Genomic DNA, 27,769 nt, shown 5'->3' with positions numbered 1-27,769 from the left:
ACATAATATATCTCGTGGTTTTGGCTTAATTGTCAAATAATCATTCTTCATACAATTGAGACGTATCGTCGCCATTGTTTAACAGACGTGACGTCACATAAACGAGGTTTCAGTATGGTTCCACAAAAAACTAATTTTGACTGGAATATATTCATTTGAAGCAAATTAAATAGATGGCATTCAACTCTCAGTAATATGTTCAACCAATTTTGAACCTTAAAACAGCTGAAATAGGCGCATATAAGGCTCAAAATCCCGTGCAAAGTTCAGAAATTCTATGGAAGACAGCCGCGCTACAGACTTGTCGCCCAAAGCTTCCATAGAAGACGACCGCGGGCAAACGGTTAACACGGGCACCAAATCATTATCGGAAGTCTTCCAATATTCAATGCAAAACAATTTTTTAAACCGAAATGAAAGGATATAATGAAACAATTTTTTAATACATATAGATAATACTTTATTTGTACAATAAGTTCTCAAATGGAACAATTACAGTGGTTTTCTCTCATGATGGCCTTTGGATTCGCGTGCGGTTGGATCCATCAACGTCCAAAACAAACGTGTCGCATCATGATACATTTTATATACTTTACAAATATAAGTAGTTTATACAAATCACGTCCGAAAAAATATAATATGAAAAATATACCTTTCTTTCGCATTATCGACCGACCATCTTACATCGTACGAGTCTCTCACTAGACACAGAGCGGACAATTTGTTTTAATTGATTTCATATATATGCTATCCAAACGCCATACATGAGTTGTAACAACAATGGCAACAATACATACTAAATAATGTATATATTTCTTTTTTTTTTTTTTGTAAATTTGACACTAAAATTCGGTGCCTATAAGCACAGCGTGATTCGAAAAGCCCTAAAGTCAGCATGAATCCAAAACGTCATCTCACAATGGCTCACCAACACATTGACACGCATACATATATATATTATAAGAAATATCCAGCTTCTTAAACGATTCGATGTTAAGCTGTGAAATGACGATTTGGATCATCATATGTGAATCCTTCGAATAACGCTGTGCTTCAGCGGATACAGCAAGAACGCAAAAAGTTTGCAACATTTAAAAATTACACGTCGAATTACTAAATTGATAATAAATAGCCCAAAATATACGTACGATGTTCGTGCGTTTTAATTTGAATTAATCACCATTAATAAATATCTCTTAAACACTGAGAACAAGCACAATATACTGTAAGTCTTTTATAATTAAAATAAGCATCAGTGTGTGCACGTCGTCGTGTTTCAACACGTTTTCCGCAAAAACAAATTACATTAATTGTTATGATGAAACGTTGCATTGTTGATAGGTAAAACCGGAATACAAAATTTCATCGTAGTTATGTATGTCTGAATGTCGTCGATTTGTTCTTAGCGGGTGTCGTAAACGTACAGAATTGACCTGAATACATTGTGTTCTTGCTGAAGCCTTCTAGATATAGATTTAGATACAAATCACAGATGATGATAAATATGAATATACGTACGTATATTCGCGTCATACGAAAAGAAAAAGAAAATATCACAATGACAATATTAGATGGATGTATTACATATACATATGTATATCATGATTCCTCTTAACGTTTACAAGTGACCACATTTTTAAAACACATATTATTTATTTTAATACGTTTACGTTTAAAAACTGGCATACATTATAATTTTTTTAAAAACACCTATTGATAAAAATAGAAGTACTGATTCACAAAGTTAGTACGACTTTATGCATAAACATTGCTTAAAGATTTTAGAATAACAACGATGAACGTTAAAAACATGGAAATAATAACTAGTAACGTTTATTTTTAAAGATACTTTTTTTAAAATATACATCTATCCTTAGAATTAAAGGAATTTTTTTTTTATGAGAGGACAGGGTACGATTAGTTCATTTGACATTAGAAGACAGTAGACAATAGACCTTCGGCAAGAAACATGAAACTTAGTAATGCTGTCACCCTCTAGCTTCCATATTGACCTTACATTAAAAATCTCACATCATATCTTGTGCGTAGAGCTGATCGTTACTAAATTGAATGGGAATTACATATATATGGGAGTTGTTCAATAAGCGATGAGGTCACAGTATCATAAAAACCATCCAATTTCTCCTAACTTGAATAGATCTTCACTTATTGAATGACCCTAATGCGATAAGTAGTATGAAAACGAAATCATCTTCCAACAAAATATCAATAGAACAATTAAAATGAGACCAATAAAAGATTCGCAACGTAGAGGTACACGATGGATTCCATTTAAGTTGAAAAATTAAACAAGTATTAGTAGAATTGTTCGCCATCACTTTATCCAATGACTTATTACAGCAGATGTCTATAAATTATCTAAACGATCATGATTATACAATATAATATATAGTATTTTTTTGCTGTACAGTCATTAATTCAACTCGGTACATGACGGTTGTATAAATGGAGATCACCAATGTTATTAGAGTATGCTTAAAATTACATTAACTAATCTAAGTTGTTTTATCTTACTGAAAATGGCGTATCCAATGCGTTTCACTTACGACTCATTGTTTTCCCTCTAAATTAAATGCAACGAAAATACAATAATTAATGATAATTTATAGACATCACTAGTAAATGCAAGTACAGAGCTAATCACATATGACGGCTCAATTCCGTTAAAATACACAACGGATAGAATACTTTCCAGTCTTAAATTACACCGACCGGTTATTTGATATGTGATGACATTTTAAGTCAAATATTGAAGAAATGAATGCTTTGTATATCTACCATTAAACGCGGATGTTACTCTGGTGTTGTGTAGATGAGCCGTCATACTTTTGAATAGGACTGTATGTAATTTTAAGTATTTCACTTATATGTTTGTTTATACCGAAATTACATTTGAGTAACGCTATCTATGATCACAGAGAATATAAAATATAATATTAATGCATGTCCGATTTCACAAGAATAATAAAAAAAATACACATTTATGCATGTCCGATTTCACAAGAAAATTGTATACGCATTTTTTTACAGATGCCAATACCATCACGGATGCATCCTTTAAATGTAGCTGCAAAATTAATCGCTTCAACGACTGAGTTTGTTAAAGTTAATCGCTTCATATTTGGAATTCAAAATAATTTCCAAACACAATTGAAATAAAAATGAGTTACATTACACATACATTTAATAATTTCCATAGATGGACAAAATTTAAGAATGTAGAATTTTAAACTGTTCGATACATCCGGTGACGATTGACGAATTGTTGATAATTGAGTCAATTTTGAATATTGATGAATTTTACATTGTATTCATTATTATAAGTAATATCTAGAATTAGAAGAAAATTATGAATGACATATCTTTGATTAATGGTAGACAACATTGCATGAGAATGCATCACACTATGTCTGTCTGAACAACAACGTTTCTTCAAATATATACTTCTTTAAGGTTTCTTTTGGAAGATCGTCCAATTCCATAGCAAAGCGGAATGGTTCTTCAGCTACAGGCTGAAAAAAAAAAATGAAAATCAAACATCATAAAAATGCAAAATAATTCGACCATTTTCAAAATGAAATAACGCAAGAAGGTTAATTTAATTTGCAATGAAGAGTTTGAAAAAATAGTTTCAGCATACAAGAAAAGCCTTTCGGCAATATGCTAATGTCAGATAATGTTTAGGACATTTAACAATCCAACTGTATCATATCATCTATATATAATATCGCTATTCTGTGTGTCTGTAAGATAACGCTCGCCGTACTATAATAGTCGTTTCGGTTCGTCATTTGTACGCCACAGTTAAAACACTGCTAACAACACGTACAAATATAATACGAACATAATAAGAGATCAACAAAAAACTTCTATATATACTGTTTGCTACCAATGTTTCCTCTAGGCAAAAATTTATTTAATTAATTAATTTTTCTATTATTTATATGTAGGTAGGCAAGTAGTTTTTACCATTTTTTTTCATACTAAACAATTAAATTAAATATATTTAAATGGTATTTGAAAAAAATACAACCACGTGCGGATCGAACACAGAACCGACACATTTCTTTTAATTTTTTAATAGCTTAATATGTCATGCGATGATATTCCACCGGGCACAACACTAGTACACTATAATCTTTTTGCTACATATATTATAATACACTTGAAATAATCAGAGCATCAATAGTTTTTAAATAAATTTTTCGCATCACTGCATTTTATTGTTTGCTAAACTGTTCCTGCCCCATTTACATAAATTTGATCTCATTCGTTTCCGTCTGCCTATATTCTGACACGCTTCATGTCACATTTCGAAATGATAGATATAGGTCAAATTGAAAAGAAATCGAGTAATATGATATTCAATAAGAATATGGAGATAATATTCTCAAAAAAAGTTCAGAAACAACGTGTGTTTGAAATTTAAAAAATAATATTTAAAAAAATTAATTTTCATTTGAAACAATTGAATATTCAATTGTTTCAAATGAAAAATGGTTCTGAAGTAGTTTCTGACAATAGAATTGAAATTTTGGAAACATGATTATATTTTAGTACATTGATACGTCTAGTAATGCAAAAGATGAATACCATTCATAATAGTTTCTGAGCAAGAATTTATTCATCTTGAAAAGGATCATATTTTCTTACATTTCATTAGGATAATATAAATAAAAATCAAAACAAACCTCATCATTGGGATCATAATATTGTTCAAGATAGGGATGAGCTAGCGCTTGCTCTACGGTAGCTCTTCGATGCGGGTTGAACGTGAGCATACGTTCTAAGAGATCAAGAGCACGTGAATCCGCTGAAGGGAATAGTCGAGCCCACGGTACTCGAGGCTTATATGGCAGAGACTCCAAATAGCCACGTGCCTGAATTAAAAAATAATCCACATGAATATTTTCATTCACATTAAACAAAATTATGAAAAATAAAATAATTACCTTTTCGTTGATGATACAATCCAAATCCTCGGGACTAGGAGACCCTAATACGCCAAGAATGTGATTGAGTTGATCTAAATAATGTTTACCAGGGAAGATAGGCCTATTGGAAAGCATTTCAGCGAGAATACACCCAACAGACCAAATGTCTATTGATTTCGTATATCCCTACAAGATTAATAATGAATTAAAATCACTATGATAAAAGAGTTAACACTCAGACTTGCAGTTGATGATTATACATACTTTAGAATTAAGCATAATTTCAGGTGCACGGTACCACCGTGTGGCTACATACTCGGTTAAGAATCCTGTATGGTCATGATCGGGATCCGCAACTCGCGCTAATCCAAAATCACAAATCTAAAGCGAAATTGAATATATTTTAAAAGTAAATAATCGAATAAAATACATACATATCAGCGAAAGAAAGGAGACATACCTTGAGATCACAAGTAGTATTGAGCAGAAGGTTAGAAGGTTTCAAATCTCTATGAAGAACGTTTGCCGAGTGGATATATTTTAACCCTCGTAGAATTTGATAAAGAAAGTAGCAGATATGATCATTGCTTAGTTTCTGAAAATGATCAAATAAGTATAATTAAAATGAAGAGTAATTAAAATCATGTTAATTTATTATGATATGAATGTACTTGTGTTTTTAATAATTTATAAAGGTCAGTTTCCATCAAACACTGTACTATGTAGACGTCTTTCATTTGATCTATCGTCACCGCTCGTAGTATATCTCTGATGTCGATGATCTGAAATAATACAATTTAAATAAGAATCTAATACATATTTTGATTATACATATGCAGAATTATTTAACAGGATTGCGGCTTACATTTTCATGTTTGAACCTTGTTAAAATTTTGATTTCTCTTAGCGTTCTTTGACAGTATGTCTGATGCTCAAACGGGGATATTTTCTTTATGGCAACTTTTGATTCTTTTTCATTGTCGTACGCAGATCTGAAAACAAAAATAACAAAATATATTGATAAATGTAAATATTTTCATTGTGGGTTTAAATTGATATTGCAAAATATATACTGAAATAGCCCGTCTCAAGTGAAAAACTTCACATTCGAGAGGCAAAAGATAATATTGGAGAGATTCGAGTTATATTCTGCGTTTATTTGACGCGAATTTTCAAAATATGACGAACGATACGTTCTAAAAGCAATCGTAGCTGAAATTTTCCATCAAGACGATTTTTAAAAGAAAAAAAAGTAATAAATGTTTAAACGAAAACCGATGTACATAAGCGAGCACACCAAGACTACATATGTATTTCGAATACGAAAAATAAAATATTCAAAATGTGCGCATATAATGGTCATACGCGAGCATATATTGCTTGCTTCGAATTGAATATATCGCAGGAAATGTTCTCCAGAGTGAATAAACATCACAAAATTTTCCGTTTTGTACGAATAAAATTATTTCACGACAGTCAGTGCGTGCGAGCGTCTCTGAAAGAGATGCAAAATAAACCGATTATCTCAACTAGGTGAACACATTCTCGGTGAAGGCTTTACTTTCGCCGCACGTCAAATTGACACAATAATGTGGTATGCCAGATTTCAGCTGAAATATTTAGCGGCAAATCTCCTTTTGATCCCTTTCGTAAGGCGGAACAATACCAAAGGACAAACGAAGACGTCGCTATTACACTTATATTACATATGTACGTGCGTAAAAAGTGTCAGAGGGATGATATATAGATATTGTAAATATACGAGAGCGATTTCATTATTTTATAAAATGAAATTTGGTATTAAAAAATAAACAGTATTGTACTGGACGATCACTGGTCGTCGATCAGTGGGTGACCAGCACTCATCGTCCAATCAGCAATCAGAACTCAACGACCAATGAGCGAGCGGCACCGAGCATCCAATGAGGTCTCGCATCTAATCGACCAATAAATCTCATTGTGTTGAGTACACGTTTAGTATAAGGTATATAGGCCGTCGAATTGCTATGTTGATTCATTAGAAGCTGGCTGGTAGTCCGGGATGTGAACAATAAATTAATAATACATACTTCAATTTTCTACGATCTGGAAATCTCTCTTCACGTATTCTCGCAACAGTATTATCTCAAAAATAAATTTGTTTCAAATTGTCTATGTTACAGTTGAAATGTTCACTCCGGTTTGTTCATGACCATACTAATTTGTTCATACAGGAACTATTGGTTTTAGTTATAGGGCTAACAATCAAAAGCTCCATATCTTCGAATATATTCACCAAGTGTCGCATGATACTTTCAGCTGTGAAAATCTTTGAGATGTCAAAAACCCAAGTATTTCAAAGGGAAATCCCCATTTTCTATAATTCCCATTTCCGTTAATAATAAAAATTGCAACCCAGGATAAGCAAGAAGTTGGTACCAGAGATCGGCGAACAAGTTTCTTTTGCCCACAAAAAATGGTCCACTATTGTCAATAGAAATTGACAACAGTGAACCATTTTTTGTGGGCAAAGGAAACTTGTCCGCCGGTCTCTGGTTTAGACAAACGATTGACAATAAATATACTTACAATGCCTAATAGTTTATACAAGAACAAACTAGTTCGTTTGTCAATTTGTTCTTTTGTGTACACTATAACAGGTCAGATTGGTTCGTGTATGAATAAACTGTGTGTTCATGAACGAACTAAATGTACACTTGGACTGTAACATGTGATATATGTACAATATGTACATACGTCCCTCAATTAACGTGAGCTTTTTTTGTGCGGCTTTGAAAAATGTACCATTTCTTTGAATGACTTCTCGTGTAGACGAATAAAGATATCTGATGATCAGTTCGGGTTGAAATAACAGAAAATGATGGTTTGTAACACTTAAATCGAAATAAAAAGGCGATTTTTGCGGAAAGTACATATATACCGCGTAAATCGAGAGACAGATTTATTTGATTTCAAGAAGAGAGAACAACGTGAATTACGCAACACGTCATTCGTAAACCATGACGTGGCTAAATTACATTTTCAGAATTTCCGTTGGACCATATCGTTCGTCAAAACGTCCTTTAAATTTAACGCTCGTATGACCCCGGGGCAGATGAAATCGGCAAAAGATCTGGGAAGAGTAATAATATATGAACATCACAATTTTATCGTTTAAGAATCGCTGAGTGAACAATTTTGCTCGATCGCGTCAATATTAAGATATCCCGTTTCCCCATTAAATCCCCTCATCTCGACACTCGACGCACCTAATACAAATTTGTATTTAATGAAAAGTCTATTGGACGATCGCAGCCGAGGAACGATGCAAAGTGTTTCGGAATAATATAAATCAAAATGAGAATATTCGGCGGAAAAAGATTATGATTTTCTAACGAAGTGTAATAGATTGGGTACTCGCGCCGCCTTTGATGTTCGCAAGATTGAAGCCCTAAAGAGGAATTATTATAATATTCAAAATAATAATAATAACCAATTTTGGAGCTCCCCCCTTTACTTATTTGAGTTATTGAGCTCATACGAACTAAATTGAAAATTTAAATCCCAATTATACTTTTCTGCAAATAGTTAAATTTTGGAACAGCAATATCGAAATAATTTCAAATAAATTGGTAATATGTATGTAAACCCATTCATCCAATGATGCGATGTCTACATTTAATTTCAGAAGTGGCAAATACAGTGGGCAAACTCTAAAGGAGGCGTCGGCAACCTTTTTGGCTACGAGTCAAAATCAACCAAAACGTGAATATTAAGAAGATGTTTCGGGTCAGTGGGTATTTTTTCATTTTAAAAGTCTTGCGTTGAATAATAAGTTTATAGAGACAAAAACTCTTCCATTTTCAAAAGTGTGTAGTTATTTCCTTGGAATCGTTTGTTGAAATCATTATTATGATTCATTATTTCGTTAAGAAAGTCTTAAAAAGTATTGTTTATCATTGAGTTCGAGATATTTTTTATCGATTGTTAGTAAATATTTGTGTTATCAAAGAACTCTGTAAATTTATAAACCCTTTGAACGTTGACCAACGCCGATCGGCGTTTTGCCAACAAGTCCATGGGCCTGAAAACGCCGATAGGCGTTGCACATTGAGCATGTACACAGTAAACAAGAATACTACTCGCTAAGCCTTTCCAGTTAGCATTGAAAAAAAAATGCATTGAACATGGGTCGTGTAATCCGTGTCATTCAAGACTACTTTACACCAGAATTTTTGAATTTATAACCATAGCAGAACTGCTGAGTATTTTAGATTGTGGCTTGGCATTGAGATTGTGAGCATTATATTTTAACAACAATGAAGGACATGGAACTAGTTCTGGAAAAATACATTCATTAATATAATTATTTTGTTTATTTTATATTGTTGCAAGATATATTAGAGAGTCTAAACACACCTTAACAAATCTCGAAATTCTTGGCGGTAGTTATCTAAGGTTTGTTCGGATTTGCTACAATTTTTATACCTGCTTTCTATTGGATTTCTAAATAATTCTAGTTCGAAATGTTGGCGAAATTTTCAACGTGACGGGCTTTCAACAGAAAAGACGTCAGCACCCAAAGGGTTAATAAAATATTTAAAACTATTATTTATCATTGAGTTCGAGATCATTTTTATCAATTAAGAACTTTATTAATCTATTTAAGAACTTTGCCTCGATTTAACCATCGTATTTCGGCATGTAACAACAAATCTCCATATTTAGATTCAATTTCTTCCAAAAAAATTTTGGATTGACAGATCGTGCAGCTATTTTGTTTAGGATCTTAAATAACGTTTTTCATTACAGCTTTGAGTTGTGTAGATGCCCTTAGATAAAAAAATATTTTTGACCTGATGAATATTCTTAAAATATATTTTTTGGTACTTAATATATGAAAAAACTCTAACATTAACTGGGTTACTTGAAACTGTCAAATGAGCCACTTGATGACCCGTAAAATGCATGTTCTAATCATTAGAACATGCATTTTGAATGTGTTCTTATGATTAGAAATTAGAGATTTATGAAGGGACACGACGATACAGGTTTGGCGGACCAACGTTTTTTACATGAAGAAAACTATCTAAAAAAAAAAACTTGTTCCGAGTATCTCTCTGTGTGTCTCTACCTTAAATCTCGATTCCTATTGGTCGAAAAGCTTTGTTATGAACATCGAAATATTTGCGATTCTTATTGGTCAGAACATCATGGGTGACCAATAGGAATCGCGTACGTTTCTTACTATTGTAAACAGTTGTGGAATGAAATATTGATTCCAATCTGATTTTTTTACTATGTACTTATGTATATATGTATGTATGTACTTAAAATAATTAAAATTATAATAATAAAATATTCTAAAATCGGAAAGACAATACTTTTTCGCATACATAATATATATTGGGAACTACAAGACACGAAATAAATGTTTATGCACATATATATTACATAATTATAACTTGTTGGATCAAAACTTTTCAGAATTATTCACAACAGTTTGATAGGTCAAAATACTAGAGTCACTTTTCCATCTACTCATGCCACTGTGATCGTGACAGCAAAGTCTCCAATTATGTAGATATTTCTTTCATTCTAATATGCATATGTAAATAATACATAAGCATATTAGAATGAAAGTTCATTCGAATATCATAATAATTGTAAATAGGGTTTTGAGCTATTTTTCATATTATGCTGTACATTAGAATAATATAATACTATGATTACTGACAAAATGTAATTAAAATTGTAAAATAGTAGCTATTAAAATATATATAAGATATATTGTGAACATAATTTAGTAATAATAAAAAGCATTTAAAAATCAAAATTTGAATATCATGTAGATGTATTTACTATAATAATAATTAAAATGAAAATAATTCGGTAAAATAAACGTCCCAGCAAAACATTTCGGCATATCAAATTTGTTTTTCTAACTTATACCAACAAAACATATGAACTTTGTTTTTCCAACTTCCAACCGCTCGAGCAACGCCCGGCAACCCAGCCAGTAATTAATTAATACAAACAGGATGAAAATAAATTATTCGGTACGTGCGCATAGTAAACGAGACACGTTTTGAGTTATGTTTTCTTTCGGTTTAAAAATTCATGCAAAAAACCGAAGGCCAAGTATTTTTCGGCGGAAGCTGGAGAGTTTCATTATAAAGTTTAAATTGAGTTTACAAATTAAATAAAGTGACAAATGATAAAACCCCGAAGGCTTGCGCTAACTCGTAACCATACACCGTAACCCGTAGATTCGCAATTTAATTTCGCCTATCTTTTGTTTGAATTACGTTAGCATAGTTACTCGTTTAACTTACGACCGCGAAAATCGGAATGGGAGAATTATTAAGTGAATCCGATTAATAAAGTTACCTTTCCGGAAAATTTCGGTGAAAATTTAACATGTTAACCACAGTATGTATGTATGTATGTACATATTAAAGTTACCGGAAATGTATTATCGATTTTATACTGTTATTAAATATTTTACGTATACTATATTATTGCATGTATAATGTGAATTTTGTATAAAACTGTAAGCGTTTTAAAGTTACGCGCAACACAATTAGATATGTCAAAGAAAATTATGTTGAAGATTTGTTAAAAATAATAAAGAACGAAAATGCGAGCATTCTTCTTATATACTCAGCGAGACAAAAGGAGTAATATTACAAAGAAATTTCTACGACGGCGACTAATATTATATAACGAGAATAGATGGAGGGTCAAATTAAAAAGAAACGTTAAGCTGTTCAATTAAGCGATTCCGAGCGAAAAAAGAATAATTACAAGAGCGTTGAAAATAAGAAAAAAATTAATGTCATCTGCTGTAGTTTGTATTTAAATTAATGTCACATGCTTTACGGTACTATGCTAATTTTGTGCAACGAAAGGCATGCGCTTGAAAATGAATGAATAATAATTCCCAATGCACTTGCAGACGCTTGTATAATATTAATAAATCAATTTAGAAAATGAAGAGGAGTAAGAAGTCAATATATTGTATACATACGTATATATAAATACTACTATGTAAAATGTATATACCTAGAAGATAATATGTAAACTCGGGAAAGCAATGATTTTTAAGGTGAGATGAATTGAAGTTGGTGTGGTACTAAGTTTTACAGGTTTCTTAACAATTAAGTCAGTAATCATCATCATTTACAACCATTCACCATCAACTACTGGGTGAGAGCCTCCCTAACAGGCTTCCATTCGTCTTCGTTTTGCGCAACTCTCATCCATCTTACCCCACACATTTTCCCAATTTCGTCTAATCATCTTCCTGCGGTCTTCCTTTTACCCTTTTGCATTCTCTTGGGCACCGTTCTAGCACTTCTTTTATCCACCTTTATTCTAGCCACGTGGCCCGCCCATTGCCATTTCAATCTCTTCACTCTATCCACTACATCCCCTACCCTCGTCATATTTCTCACTCACGTATTCCGTTTCCTGTTTTTCCTCGTTATGCCAAGCATAAAGGGTTCTATAATTCGTTGAGTGCATTGGACTTTGTGTAGCCAAAGCAATATAAATATAATATATAAATGCTCTACGCCTGATGGATATTTTTGATGTTTGACACATTAATATGTAACGTAAGTACCAAATGCGATTATAATATGCGAGCGCTTTCCATAAAAGCGCGGATTAATTCTTGTATATAATTACATCGGAATAATTTTATATGTAGGCGTAGATATATACGTACGTATGTTAGAGATTTACAGACTCTATTCGGTTCACAGACGTTCTATTTAGTTCTGCAGTTCCGTAAAATGAGACAAAGCCAAAAGCGGAAACTATCAATTTGATCTAAAAATCACACAGATTTTCATAACAATAATTGATACTACTGCGTAATGTTTTTGTCGCATCGGTAAATTAATATTTCGAGTAAAACTTGGGAAATTTTTTTATGAGAAGTGGAATAATATAACTGGAATGATTATTATTATTGTTTCGATGCAAATCAAAGTGTATCGTAGGTATGGTTATATTTAAAATATACAACTATAGTAACAGTGCGTCAATGTGCGACTGACATGCGGCAACTGTGACACTTCGAGCGTCACTTTGAGCTCAAACTTTGCCCATTTGGAGTATGGTTGGGATCGTTTTGAACTTGGAGAGTACGTATATAGTAATTACTTTAGATAAATTGTTCAAACTCATCGCGTGTCACACCGCAGACGGTAAAAACTTATGCAAATTAAATTTGCATGCATCGATCTAAATTTTTAGAACAATGAAAGGAAGCTCCACTACATATTTATTTATTTATTTATTTTAAACAGACCATTGTGGCATAACAGGAATTCCTAAAGCGCCACAATGGTCAAAAAATATAGCACAAAAAAGAAAAAAAAAACAAAATAACAATTAAACATAAACATAAATACATTCATACATAAACATAAAAAATAGCATTTATAATAACAGATAAAGTAAAAATATCAAATAAAATATAGCATAAGGAATGCCTTGCACCTACAGCCAGTTTCAATAAATATGTAAGAAACAACTACAAATACAAAACATCCCTGTAAGGCAGCGGTTTCCAAACTTTATGCTACTACGCCTCCCTAAAAAAAAATTTTTTTTTCCGCGCCTCCCTACCTTTTATTTTTTAATAGATATAATAATATAGTCACGTTTTAAATAATAAACCTTTATTAAGAAAAAAATACTGAAAACTACAATAGACAGAATAATAAAAAGGTTTTGCTATCACATAAATGTATACGAACGCGTATATTTATTTTTATATTACATTACTAATTAAACTACATCTAACAAATCAAAATTTAATGCGAAGGGTGTTGTTATTTATTGGCTCAAAGTTTCTCAAATCTTGGGGGCAATATGGAGACTGCCACTCGGAACTCCTTTTCGACTATTAACCTGGCTCGATATTTGGTTTTCATTGCAGCTAGTGCCGAAAAGCCCGTTTCGCATAAATAAGACGTTACAAACGGTAGAAGTATTTGCATTGTTTTGCAATACAAAGATTCATACTCTCCACTAAGATTCATCCAAAATTTAATTATGGTTTAATTTTGAAACTTTTGTTTTAGTGAGCTATCGCATGATAATTCTATCAACTTTTCTTTTTCGATGGTTGTCAGCTCAAATTCGTCTTCTTCATTGTAGTAAAATGGATTCTGTATCCACAAAAACTTTGAGAAATCAAGGTCTTTGAAATAATTGGAAAAATGCAGCACTAAACCATCCAAGTGGTCAATAAAAAGATTTTTACTTGCTTTAATATTGGCTGTGGCCCAGAAATCTTTGGAAAGTGAAAGCATATCCAACTCATTCTTTTGTAAATTTGATTTCCATAACTTCAACTTTTTAATGAAAGCTTTTACTTTGTCTTTTTGAACAAGTGGATATATTTGTGATCTGCATTGATTTATTTAAGCCGCTCAATTTTCCAAAAATTTCAAACAAATAGGCAAGTTTAACAATAAATTTATCGTTCGTTATGAAGTTTTATTTATTTGTAGATATTATGGTATGAAAATTATTTTTTTATTAAAATGTTTTGGCGCCTCCCCTGGCAATAGTCTGCGCCTCCCAGTTTGGAAACCGCTGCTGTAAGGCCCAAATGGAAGAGAGTTAATCAAAATTTCACTCATAAATCACAATCAATCATGAAAACAATGATGAGCGCAGACTACCAGATAAATGGGTTAGAGTAATTTCCGACAATTTACGCTCACTAAGGTGGAAAATATCACATTCAGTCTCGGCAGCAACGATTTCATTAAGAAGTCGGATAGCTCTTGGAATAGGAGCCATTCGAAAAAGGACTGTGCGGGCAGGAGGTACAGCCAGCAAATGATGATGTCTACCACGCACATAGTGATTAGGGACATAAAGTCCCAACTGCTCCAGCAACAACGGGCATGACGTATTACCACGTAAGAGCAGGAGAACGAAACGAATTAATGAGAAGTTTCTCCGAAGTTCAAGGGAATTATACCCAAGCATGCCCAAAAGGAAAGGAGTGGGGTAGAGATATGGGTAATACCCATATTCTTTCCTATATAGGAAACGAAGAAATGCTTTTTGCACTTTCTCAATCATCAGAGAGTAATTTGCTTCATGCGGATTCCACACAATCGCATTATACTCTAGCTTATACATATGTATATGAACATACTTATAGGGGGTGAGCGATTCTTTTTCTTTTTGTCTTTTTTTTTTGTTATTTGAAACGAGGCCGAGTAAGAAGAAAAATGACGGCTACGTGAAAGTAGACACGGCAACGGCGATAATGGTTTTTTCGCGACCCTGTTAACCCCTTGGCTGCCAGGCGCGCTACCGGCTTACACGTCGGCGATTGTGCGTCAGTGAAAATTATATAATGACGCTGAGGATTTATTAATGACCCTGAGGGCTTTCAGGAAACATCCTCCCGACGTACCTCTATAACGGGAAATTGCCGAGCCCTAATTCGTTAAACTCCCAGACTATGTATATTTCAAAGGAGTAAATGTCGCATCAACAATGCGGTACAATTACGATATTATTACGGCAGGATGGCGAGCATTGAATTTATGAACTGAAAGGGTCACGGTTTGATCCCCAATATGGTAACTTACATAATGTATGACTCTTCCGTCGTTAAATATAAATAAAGATTTTACAAATGTTTATTGAATTCTGATAAGGGTTTCTATTATATTTTAAATGTGTAGCTTTTCTGAGATTACAATTTTACTCAAATCCAAGGTAGAAGATTTACATCAGAATTCTCCGATTGTATCTTAATTAATGAGACAGCTCTAGCCACATACCAATTAATTAATGCTCTGTCATCTCTATTCTATTATATTTTACCCAGTAGAAGGCATGAGGGAATTCACAGGAAGTAATAAATTTCTTTATAAATTGGACGATATTTTATTACATATGTATGCATGATCTGTATTATTATTATTAAATTATAAACTGTCAACTCTAGTTAATTCAGATTATGTTTATATATTTCTATAAAAGATCAAACGGTTTTTTACACGAAAAATGCAAGAATCGAAACCCCAATATATGACAAGTAAACGCAATAACTTTCAGCTACATCATAAAGATAAAGTCATCATAAAGATAAAATCACATGTTTGCATTTTTTTAAATTACATTTTACTATTACGGGTATTACTACTGAGCGACACCTAAAGTATTAAACTTATATACATTTATAGATTATAAATTTGAAATCATATTCAAATAGTAGTGAAAAATAGTAGGTAGGATGGTTTTGCCAATTTTTTTGAGGAACCGTTTCAACAATGAAATCGGATAATCTCTGATAGGAAATGATCGACTTGGCGTCACAAATATCCAAGTTTCACCAGCAGCTCTGTAGAAATACTCCGAATAAATTATCTTCAATTAAGGTCAACCAGTGCTTGAACCCGGGATACTTTCGGTGGTTAGTATTAACGCAACCACCGACCTATACTGTACGATGTGTTCGAATGGTACCGGAGAGAATGTAAAAGGGTGCAAGGAAGATTCCGGGGAGATAAGTGGATAAAATCAGAAAAATGTGTGGGATGAGATGGATGACAGTTGCCCAAAACAGAGACAAATGAAAGCAAGTTGGAAAGGTCTTCATCCAGCAGTGGATGGCGAATGGCTGTAAATGATTTGTTATATTAGCTTTAAATTGTATGTATTTCGAAAATTATATGACAACGTATTGAAATTGATTTTTATTTTGAGTATTACCTGATGGTTGCTAAAACTTAACATTCTATTCGCAAAAATGAAACTGCTAAAATTGATAAAAAAAAAAAATAGATGCGGAGATTATTATTATTATATTATATTATTCAAAATTCAATAATAAGGCAAATTGGAGTTTGAATATGATGATAAAGAACACAACACAAAATTGACCATAACTTAACCCGTAATTTTTAAATATAATTAAGCAAACGAACAATGTCGTAAAAGAAGAAAGCATACAACTTTATATACGTAGCATTGTTCGAAACTTGTGAAGATGACACTAAGGCGAAGTTTCGTTAAAACAAAATAAAACCACGTTCTCAACAAAGTTGCAAAGGGACAGGTCACCGACAAAACAAACTAAGTTCCGACACTGACTTGAAAGATAGAAAGTATATCGAGATGTTCAAAAGTCAGGAATATAAAAGAAAATTATACTATATAATTTTCCTGTAACGCATACAATGACAGAGATAGACCCAAAGGTTACCGGAGAGGAGTTTAGTTTTAGTTTTCAGATTTAAACAACCAAAAACTAAAATTTACGACCGTGCAAGTATTTTAACGACTTTTACGCGGGAGGAGGGGGTTGACCCTTTTCCTCCCCGCGATTGCCGGAAGGGGGCAAATGATTAATAATTCAAACTTTGAACGCTTCAACGTGCGATTCGAGTTATCGCAACGATCGTCGCGGTTGTTTTACACAAAAGGAAACAAACCCGGTTGAATTATTAAATGAAACGTTTGATCAGTCTACGAGTAGTTTTATTGCATACAAATATTATACAAACATGCGCGTATGTACATGCATACATATGTATGTATATGGTCGTTAATTTTTCGTTTAGCGTAAGGAGGATTGTTAAATACAGAGCTATCACAAAGTAACGGGGCAATTTATAAAGATAACGGATACGAAAAAGACGTTAAAAAGTCAAACGAAAATATAGGACGTATCCTATAATACAGTAGTTAGTAGTTAAATATAAGGGCAATTTGATGTGAAAACGACTACTACATATATTCTCTTCTAATTAAAATAATTATTTTAATAATTGCCTATTTGACTTAAGCAACATGTTATTATTTTCAAATTGACACCATTATACATTTATACAGTATACACCATTATACAGTATACATCTTCTAGTAATTTTATAAAATACATTCGATAAGATGCTTTTAGATTTACGGGAGATGTCTTTGGGAGATATCATTTCCAAAATCCTTTTTAAGGTTCGTTTATATAATACCATAAGAGCTCAAGCCGGTAACAGCAGTACGAAAAATATTCTTTAGTACATTCTATTTGGACGCTTTCATATGTTCCGTAACAGCAGTAGTCGACGATCTATTAATACCATACAGCAGTACATGTACCGAAACGTATAAAACAGAACCGTTTGTTCCAGCCGCTGTGGAAATGCTCACGCATGATGTGACGTCATGGTGGCGAGTGCACCCTAATCTACGAAAGTGCTGCCATGTGCATACGACAAATTTTCTGAAAAGTCATATTGTGACAACATTGACTCAACAATACGACGTACAGTTTTGCGCCGTATCGTCGCGCTATGTAATGTACATATATGTAAGCCAATTTTGCCTTGCACTCGTCCAAAACAAGTATGAACGTGCCGAAAGCGGACAGTGCCGTATAGTACGAATAGAAGTAGTCTTTTCCGTGCAGTGTTGTGCCGAGCTGTTGATGTGCAGTGCTAGATAATATAAACAGACCTTTAGGGCGAAAATACACTGATTGGTACGTATTTTTTTTTATATACTTTTAGACATGCGAAAAAAACGCAGCACAGGGGTGCTGCGTATATATGGGCTAGAGAGCCCATATATTATACATGGTACACAGTCCCAAATATCAACCCCCTGGAGTGTTTTGGTGATATTTTTCCCTTGGTTGACAGTGATCCATAACGGTGAATCTTATATTTGAAGAAATTTGTTTGCTCTCGTATGCATATGGATATGTCTACACGTGCGAGCTCTCAAACATATGCACTCTGCACGTGTAACCGAATTTGAATTCGGTTTGGGGAACAGCCTCTGTGAAACGGTCACATCGGTGAGCCAAAAGACGTAACGTCCCGTACCACTCAGTGTGTTTTCGCCCTTAAATGCATAAATTAATCCACCTACGGAGCAATATGTCACGCGATAAGTTGTATGCTACAAAATTTTTCTCAACTTGAGATATCGATAGGAAAATATACAATCTTCCAATTAGCATTACTTAAATGGAATTACAATCTTTAGTATGAGTAGTAAAATTGTAAATAAATAATTAAATGTACGATGAGAGCGGATGATTATATTACACTAAAATTAAATTATGTAATTAAACTCGTATATTCAGCCGATAGAATAAGCGCAATCTAAATAATACAAATTATTCGCCGTATCAATTTGAATACTAAACGATCAATAATCAAATCTGTTTAGCAATGTGCAATTTGATACGGTTCAGTAATACGGATTATGTACATTACAAACAAGCATATACATACGTACATATGTATGTGTAATTTGAATAGGATGCATTACACACAGTATGTATTAACATTTAAATAATAGACTTGAATACATATACATATTAATTGAAGACTAGACTGAGACATCATGCATACGTAGTGAATTGTTTATATGGAGTGTCGATATTTCATACGAAGACATGTTATCTTGGGGCACTTGTATATAATAGTTGGAGACACATCGTCTGAAAAGTTATTTATTTTTCCGACATCTTTCGAGATAAGACTACTTGCCATCATGTTTCACGTCTCTACAATACCTTGGTCGAATTCGTTTGTTTTATGTACAACACGTTAATTAATTTGAACATGATGCCGTCCAATTTGTCACAGAGGCGAGCTGGAAACGAGAGAACCCTTCAGCGTCGGCAAAACTGAAATCTCACCCCCTGCACCCCGAAGCCTAAATTAATTATTGACCTTTTGATCAATTATTAATTCGCCGCATCGCCATCAAAGGGTTGTTTAATTAACCACAGAACCGCGGCCGAGCAAACTTCAAATCACTCCCCACAGGAAAGCGAATGTGTCACATTTTATGTAATTCTATCCCAAGCAAACTAAAAATGTACAAAAATTATACCATTGCATTCGTTTTGTCATTTAATTTTAATACAGAACGACTATTTAATGTACATATGCATTCGTTAATAATGGATGAAAAATGAATAAGAGGCATAAAAGAGGTATGTAAAAAAAAAGCGCGGTGGTATATGAATCCTCAATTTCATTCAAATATAAATATAAATTATAAATGTCATTTTTTTATTTACATTTCGTGTCAAACGAAATATTGCATATTCAAATTCATGAATTGGAATATTCAAACCGAAGTTTCATATGAAGTCGTCTTGAACATACGAGCATACATATGCATATATGGTAAATCGAGTAAATATGGGTTGATGAAACCAGCAACATATCTGGGCCATGCTAGTTATGTATGTTAGATATGTACATAGATAGGTATGTTAGTCCCGATCGATCGCTTCCTATCAGAGTTTGCCACTTTATATAATTTTATTGAAACTAATTGGCAACCTTTCCTACCCTCTAGCGAAAATTCGAATTTACAGCATCTCAAATTTGCTGATATATAAAATACTGTGGCATAGGGATGGGTTCAGGATTAAAATTTAAGGTCAAAGTCGCTTCACAGCATTTATTCAACGACCCGGGAGGTCCACATGATACCACCGCTCTTGGTGCTCTGGGGCAATCTGTATAATCCAATTTCAATTTTTGAAATAAAATAATGCTTCAGGTCCTTATAGTTACGTGTAATTGAATTATGTATAGCGCTAAATTCACCACAAGATTAGAAATTTAAAAGCTATGTAATCATACACGTCTAGCTTTAAATTTACAAATATTAAATTCATTATGGTGAAAAAAAGGTTATTTGTTGACCTTGCATATTATCTACGAAATTTCATAACCTGGGACGAGGTTTATTTCTATTTTATATATATATTTTTTTATTATATTATTAAAATTTTCAGACACACACACACAGTTTACAAGCATTAACAACGCTGAACACGTTTTATTTTAACAAAGGCTTTAAATTTATTATATTATTAAAACTTTATATTATGTAATTTAAGAAGAAAAAGCCTGGGTTCTACAGACTAAAAATATCAATACGTTCGAGTTAAAAATCACAATACGTTTAATTAACACGACACAGTCGCGTTGTACCTTTTGATGTTTTGAAACCGAGTTGACTTGTTGCATCTCGGGTAAAAGTTTACGCCGGTTTATTTTTATTTTTATAGAATTTGCGTAAAATAAACAAATAAGCATTTGTGCAAAAGCGAGAACCGAAATAGGCTGATACAAAAATAAAACGAAATTACTCCGAAGAAAGTTATGCACAAGCGAGGCCGAGAAAGAGTAGTAGGTAAAGGGTCAAAGTTTAGGCAAACAATTCGCGTTCGCCACGTTTAAACTTTCAATAAATCAGGCGGGCCGTAAAACTAGTGAATCGTAAAGCCAACAAGTTAAACCGATTAAGAGGACTCGTAAATATTGACAAGGCCGCAATTGTTGAAAAATCGCAATCCTCAAAAATAATGATCGACACGAAAGGCTTACATGCGATTATTCCAACCACTATGTGTGTACATATGTATGTATATATTGTTCCATTGTGGCGGTGTAAATTGGAACCATTGACTCGCTGACCTGGATTATTATTCTGCCAATATTTTACCCGGATCATTATCGAGCTTAAATAATAAAAGCAATACAATAGGAAGCGGCTCACGACTTTTATATAAACGATAAAAGCTCGTTAGTATAGTGAACACACGTGTTAAAATATTTATTTTCAGGCTTACGACCTGGAGAATGCTTTGAAATCTCTTGCAAACGCGAAAGCTTTCGCAACTACGTAAATAAGAAACAATCAATATAAGTGTGTGTTCTAGGTTTATGTGAAATGCGGCACTATGGAGCAATTTTCCCATGAGATACCAACTATAGGGTAGACTTACTTGCTCCGGTGTTGCAAATTGTAATTTACTTGACACTAATATAATTTGAATAAATAGCACTAACTATATTAGTCGGATGCCTCGTGTGTTGCGTGTTGAACAATATCATATATCTTATAATAAAATATATAAGGGCTATTATTCGATTTATGGCATACTTTGTGACGAGCGTCTATATGTAATGTAATATGAAATGACTTATGTAATATGGATAGACTGAGCAAATCGTCCACATTACAAGCTCATTCCCTTTAAGTCCTTTTAGCCGTGGCTTCATCAGGTTAATTTTTTGGAAATGGCATTTGGAGTACATTTTTATGGAACAATTAAGCCAGAATCAGAATTATGTATACACTATATACATGTTTATATACTTAAGTAAGCATCTTTTTTATTACTTCTGGGCGAAACAGAACACTTTTATGCACGCTTTTTTTAATTTAGTTGATTAATTGATATCGTCGTAACCACTGCCATATATGATTTTCGACTAAAATTTTCTAACGTGCATATGTATGTACGTATAATGCTCTACTCTCACTAAGGCGTATTTTACAAAATTATGAAACAAATAAGTGTACATTGAAAGTTGTATTTGTCACAAATTTAACTACCCAATTATATATTTTCCCATGATGCCGTTTTCGGGTTGCCCCTGAGCGACATATTATTAAACTTCTAAACTTCTATATAAATGTATAGATCCGGTGACCGTCACAGCAACGAAAGTGACTTTATCGGAAGTCGATAGACCAAGATTTTTCACGATTTTAATGACAATATGTGAAATATTCCGTTTACCATGCATACATATGAAGAGCGGGTAGTATTACCATACATACATATATAGTACCGTTTACGATGCATACATTCTTTTCGATCTTTCGGCTTTCGACTTTCGATGCAGACCCAAATAGATTATAAATTTTTGAAATCATATGCAAACAGTGGTGACATAGTGAGTAAGAAGGTTTTTGGCTAATTTCAACAGTGATATCAGATAAATTGACAAAATATAATAAGAAAGGATCGACGTTGAGTCAAAAATATCCCAGTCTGACCAGCAGCACTACAGATAATACTCGAAATAAATTATATTAAATCAAAGTCAACCCACAGGATCGAACCCGGCAACATCGCGGTGGCTAGCATTATCCATCAAGGTGAAAAATGAAGGTGAACATGTCATAAATACAAAAAAAAAAAAAACCGAAAGAAAATACATTTTTTTGTATGCTCAAGTAAAGAGGTTTCAAAATATAGATATTACAATCATCAGAAGTTCATAATTGCGCCGTAACTTACGTACACGGAGGCTTACACAGCAATAAACATGAGCAGAGTATTATATAGTGTAGATACGAATTGACAGCAAGGACTTTGCATACTGAAACTTCTAGCGACAATATCCTCGGGTGTGGTTGATTACCAATTACTTTCCAAAACCACCCGTTGAAATATCAACGGCCACAATACTAGTCGTGACATAAAAACACTATATATATATATATATAGTCAGTAGCTAAAATATATTTTTCTAGCCCGCATAATTGTGATAACATCAACATAATTAGTCTATTGATGTTGCTCTAAACGAATTAACTAATCAAAAGTGAGCGATATATAAAGCTTTCACTCTGAAACATTGAGCAGGAATCATAATTAAAATTTTATTTATATATAGATGTACCAATTTATATAGCAAAATATAAGAGTAGAGCTCCATTAAAACATCGAATTCGTATACTATTTACTTTCTTTAGAAGGTTTAAATTTTTTTCCGAACCAACTCATCCAATCAATTTTCCAGGTTTCCCCAATTATTTTTAGCTACCAATTAATCGCTCCCATCTATTCTTTTTCGCATATAAAAGAAGAATTAGAGATTACCCTCGTCTAGACGATTTTATCGAAAAAAAAAATGAAGACACTATGTTTGAAATGTAATATAATGTCAAATATAAAATTTAAATTGAATCTGTAAATCTAATAATAATGACAAGTCTGAGATTAGGAAAAGTCAATTCAATCTTTACCACATATGTATGTATGTTCCACTTCCATTCGCCAAAGCCCTTAAGGATCAGACACAGAGAGAAGATTCGCTTTGTGGATTTAATGACGCCGTTAATGAAAATTCACAGAATCGTCAGTCGGCGGACAAAAAGAGGATGATACAATCGATTCGAAATCTTCTAAGATATGTTTCGACCGGAGACCGGCTTTTCTTTTCGCCTAGCAACAAACAACTCCCTGTATCCGATTTTCGAGAATGGATCGACCGACAAACGAGCAGATCGTTTGTGCTCTCGAATCGGCAGTTTAATTAAACCTGAACAGATGTTCAGCTTCTATTTATTATTTAACGGTTTGATTGTGTCGGCTAAATAACGTATGCGAAAACAAACCCCGTGCGCACACAACCAGACATTTCGAACAGTGTGCGTAATAAATACATAAATTACACAAAGGCCCTTTTGTACATAAATATAATAAAAACACAACGGCGGGTACGTAATGTGACTGTAAACGCTCGCTTGTGAAAGATTCCATATATCAAAGAAAATAAATGGATGAAAACCACTCGACTGGGTAGGAAAAACCTTTTAGTCCGTAATGTGAACACTCACACACTCCTCCATCAGAAATATTGTGAAAATTCACTTGTAGAGAAACAAGACGATACAATGGTTTTCATCTCACTTTCGACTATTGAATAAAGTTCTAAATTTATGAACATTGTACATACGACTCGGAACTAATCGCTTAAGGTCAGGGGTTTGATAATAATTATTACGTTGACCGCAGATGGGTTTATGTTGTTCTGCTCTAACTATTCCGACATCCGGAATGCGATTATCGTTCATTTTATTTTCAAACTTCTGAGAGTTTGCCGATTTTTAATTAACCGCGGCGAGCTCTTATCTTTGGTGAAAATATAATGTAAGTAATCTGTTAGGGTTAAAATGTCTTAGTTGTGACAAAAAGGAGTTATTTTATCAATCAAAAAAGTTTACAAAAAAAGAACAAGAAATTATCTTCAATTTGAATACAAGCATAAAATTTTAATTAATCTTAAAAGCCTAGATAAAATATTTCATATTCCTATTAATGGAAGCTAAACAATGCACATACTGGTAATTTGCCTCAAAAGCTGGCCAAAAATCAAAAATTACAATTTTCACAAATTGATTTTATGTTGGGGTCCCAAAGCAGGTAGATAAATATAACGTTACACTGTGGAGTCCTTACTGGGTTAAGCTCACTAGCCAAATGTAGTCGAAGTCTTTATGTGATACGTTTGTTTTTGTTTGCGGCATTTTGTTGTTAACCCTTTGACTGCTACAACAACGATAAATCGTTGTTTTGAAATCGGCGAAGATTGCTACGACGATCGTTGTTGACGTCATTAATTGTCGTATTTCATTACTTTCTTTGCCAGCGCATCAGTGGCACGAAACATTTTTTTTATATACGTATTTATATTTATTTTTCAATCAAGCTTTATAAATATTTATCAATTTTTTAAAAGCTCTTCAATTTCGGGTTCATCATCAAAGTAAATTTCGGGTTCGTTGTCAAAGTCATATAAGGAGTTATTACTTGGGAATTGATTATTGTCGATAAATTCATTTTCAGAATCAGTAGAGCTGCTGATTTGTCGAGTTCCTCGGCGAGGAGCTATTATTTCACTTTCGTCACTTTCACTGTCCGATATCATTTTGCAGAGTTAAAATAAATGGCAAAAAACAATAGAAATCCGCTTTCAATTATATAGGTCGCGAGACGTCACGAATTCGTGCAATCAATCAAATGCAACTGAAATGCATACAAAATGTTTATGATACATGTTGAAAAATTATTTGATTATTAGAAACTTCGCATCCTTGTGTGTCTCGCTCACACATACACAATTAAAACCAAGAAAGAAAGAGAGAAAGACCGCTACCTGTTTCAAATGTATCGCATGTTTTAACAACGACAAATACATCGATGTCTAAAAATAGATTATTGAAAAAAATAATGCGTCGGAAACAATCGTCAAAACTTATTTAGTGTATATATGTAGTTATCTCTTTCGCACGCACGCATGTAAAAGCAAGACAGAAAGAGAGAGCGCGAGTCCACAACTGCTTCTTAAAAATGTATATAAAGTATTAAAAAAATTACGCGCGTTCGGCGAAGCAAGTATGTAAAAAAATATATTATATTTATTTTTTTATAAAGTTATTACAAATGTTAGCATTTTTCGCTTGGACATTGAAAAACCTCGTAGCAGCCAAAGGGTTAAACAACTTTCCTTGTGATTATTTTTATGCTAATACTGTTTTTGATGGAGAAACTTAGTATAGACGTTGAAGAATAAGATACATACACTAGATTAAACTAAATTTCATTCCTTTTACAATTTTATTTTTCATGTTTCAACCTGTCAACACACCCTACTATTTTCACTTAGGTTTCCTTTACTTTTTTGTACAAATTGATGTTTTTAAACGCACTGTACTTATTTTAGACGAATCAAATGTATGTGATATGAAACTTTACCAAAATGGCAAATGTCTATACCCTTCAGGTATAAACACAGATTACCTAAACACAATCTGCTTTAGGTCATCGACTTTAGAGAGTCTTTAATTAATATATTTATTTATTTATTTATTTTAAACAGACCATTGTGGCATAACAGGAATTCCTAAAGCGCCACAATGGTCAAAAAATATAACACAAAAAACAAAAAAAAACAAAATAACAATTAAACATAACATAAATACAATTAAATTTAATACATAATTATATACAATTTATATTATATACAATTATATACAATTATATACAATTTATATTATATACAATTATATATAATTATATACAATTTAATACATAATTAATACAATTAAATTTAATACATAATTATATATATTAAATACATAAATCTAATACATAATTAATATTATGTATTAGATGTATTATGAACATTTATAAGGATTGTAAATAGGTTTTTGAGCTCTTTTTCCTATTATGCTGTAGATTAACATTAGAATAATATAATATTGTGATTACTAACCAAATTAAATTAAATTGTAAAATAGAAAATGATCAGTAGATCATTAGCTATTAAAATAGATATAAGATGTATTGTGAACATAATTTCGTAATAATAAAAAGCACTTAAAAATAAAAATAAAATAAAATATGAAACTTTAGGATCTCTACTTTCATTTTAGTCAAAAAAAGTATGCACGAATTTGCACTTTAAAAAAATAATCAATAATAATTAAGCGTATCTTGGAACTCAAATTTTCTACTTATTTTCATTATGTATTTATAATCCAGTATCTGAGGATTCTGTCTTGTCCATGAACCGGAATCATCTACACGATATAATACGAGAAAGCACTGAAAGGCTTTTAATTCAAAAATTCAAAAGAAAAAAACTAGTAGTTCTTACAAAGGGCTCTCCTGCAAAACAATTTTAGGATTGTTAAAAAATCGTCAATAGCTCGCATGTAATAGTACAGAGAGATATTTTCTGGGAAAAAACCTAAAAAAAAAATTTTGGCTAGGTTTTCAGGCCAAATACTACCCTGTGCAATGCAAATTTTTAGTATTAATTTGATACAACATTCCTTCTTTCCTGGAATGAATTTCCATCGAGACAAATGTATTTTAAAAAGACATACGTATATATTTTTTCTTTTATGTACTTATCTTACACGACACCAAATTGAATTGTGTCCGGATTCTCTTGATATATTATTAATATCATATTGTGTGTAACAAAAAAATATAAAGCCTACATAGAGGATTGGAACAAATTTGTTCCCACAACCACACTGATATATTTCTGCTTCCACAATTACATACACACATATTACACATAGCATAGATACATCCTTGAATTTCTGTACATATGTAGTTTGAAAGTCATCTATAAATTTTACATTCTAAATTAACACCGTTCACATTTAAAATACGATCCAGAAGTCTACATACATACAACATATATGTGCATACATACTTCAAA

The 27,769-nt window shown here is 32.7% G+C and overlaps 3 protein-coding genes across 3 annotated transcripts in view; 2 read left to right on the top strand and 1 right to left on the bottom strand.

The window, feature by feature from the left end:
* The window catches only part of LOC143914658 (mitochondrial translation release factor in rescue), a 164,096-nt gene that overhangs the window by 3,219 nt on the left and 133,108 nt on the right, over positions 1 to 27,769 (top strand). The window lies entirely within an intron of this gene.
* The window catches only part of LOC143914659 (uncharacterized), a 198,483-nt gene that overhangs the window by 102,778 nt on the left and 67,936 nt on the right, over positions 1 to 27,769 (top strand). The window lies entirely within an intron of this gene.
* The window catches only part of rl (Mitogen-activated protein kinase rl), a 103,176-nt gene continuing 75,847 nt past the window's right edge, over positions 441 to 27,769 (bottom strand). Inside the window, exons 2-8 of the mRNA XM_077434943.1 lie at positions 5,821 to 5,947; positions 5,627 to 5,737; positions 5,416 to 5,550; positions 5,220 to 5,336; positions 4,974 to 5,141; positions 4,713 to 4,901; positions 441 to 3,533 (exon numbers count right to left, since the gene is read on the bottom strand). Of these exons, the coding sequence (XP_077291069.1) occupies positions 3,426 to 3,533; positions 4,713 to 4,901; positions 4,974 to 5,141; positions 5,220 to 5,336; positions 5,416 to 5,550; positions 5,627 to 5,737; positions 5,821 to 5,947 (955 nt within the window). The 3' untranslated portion in view covers positions 441 to 3,425. The remainder of the gene's footprint in view (positions 3,534 to 4,712; positions 4,902 to 4,973; positions 5,142 to 5,219; positions 5,337 to 5,415; positions 5,551 to 5,626; positions 5,738 to 5,820; positions 5,948 to 27,769) is intronic.

This window comes from Arctopsyche grandis, chromosome 7 (assembly GCF_051622035.1).
Source record: "Arctopsyche grandis isolate Sample6627 chromosome 7, ASM5162203v2, whole genome shotgun sequence".
Classification (NCBI taxonomy): domain Eukaryota; kingdom Metazoa; phylum Arthropoda; class Insecta; order Trichoptera; family Hydropsychidae; genus Arctopsyche; species Arctopsyche grandis.
Note: the sequence above shows the minus strand (reverse complement) of the source record. Positions and strands in the feature narration are given on the sequence as shown.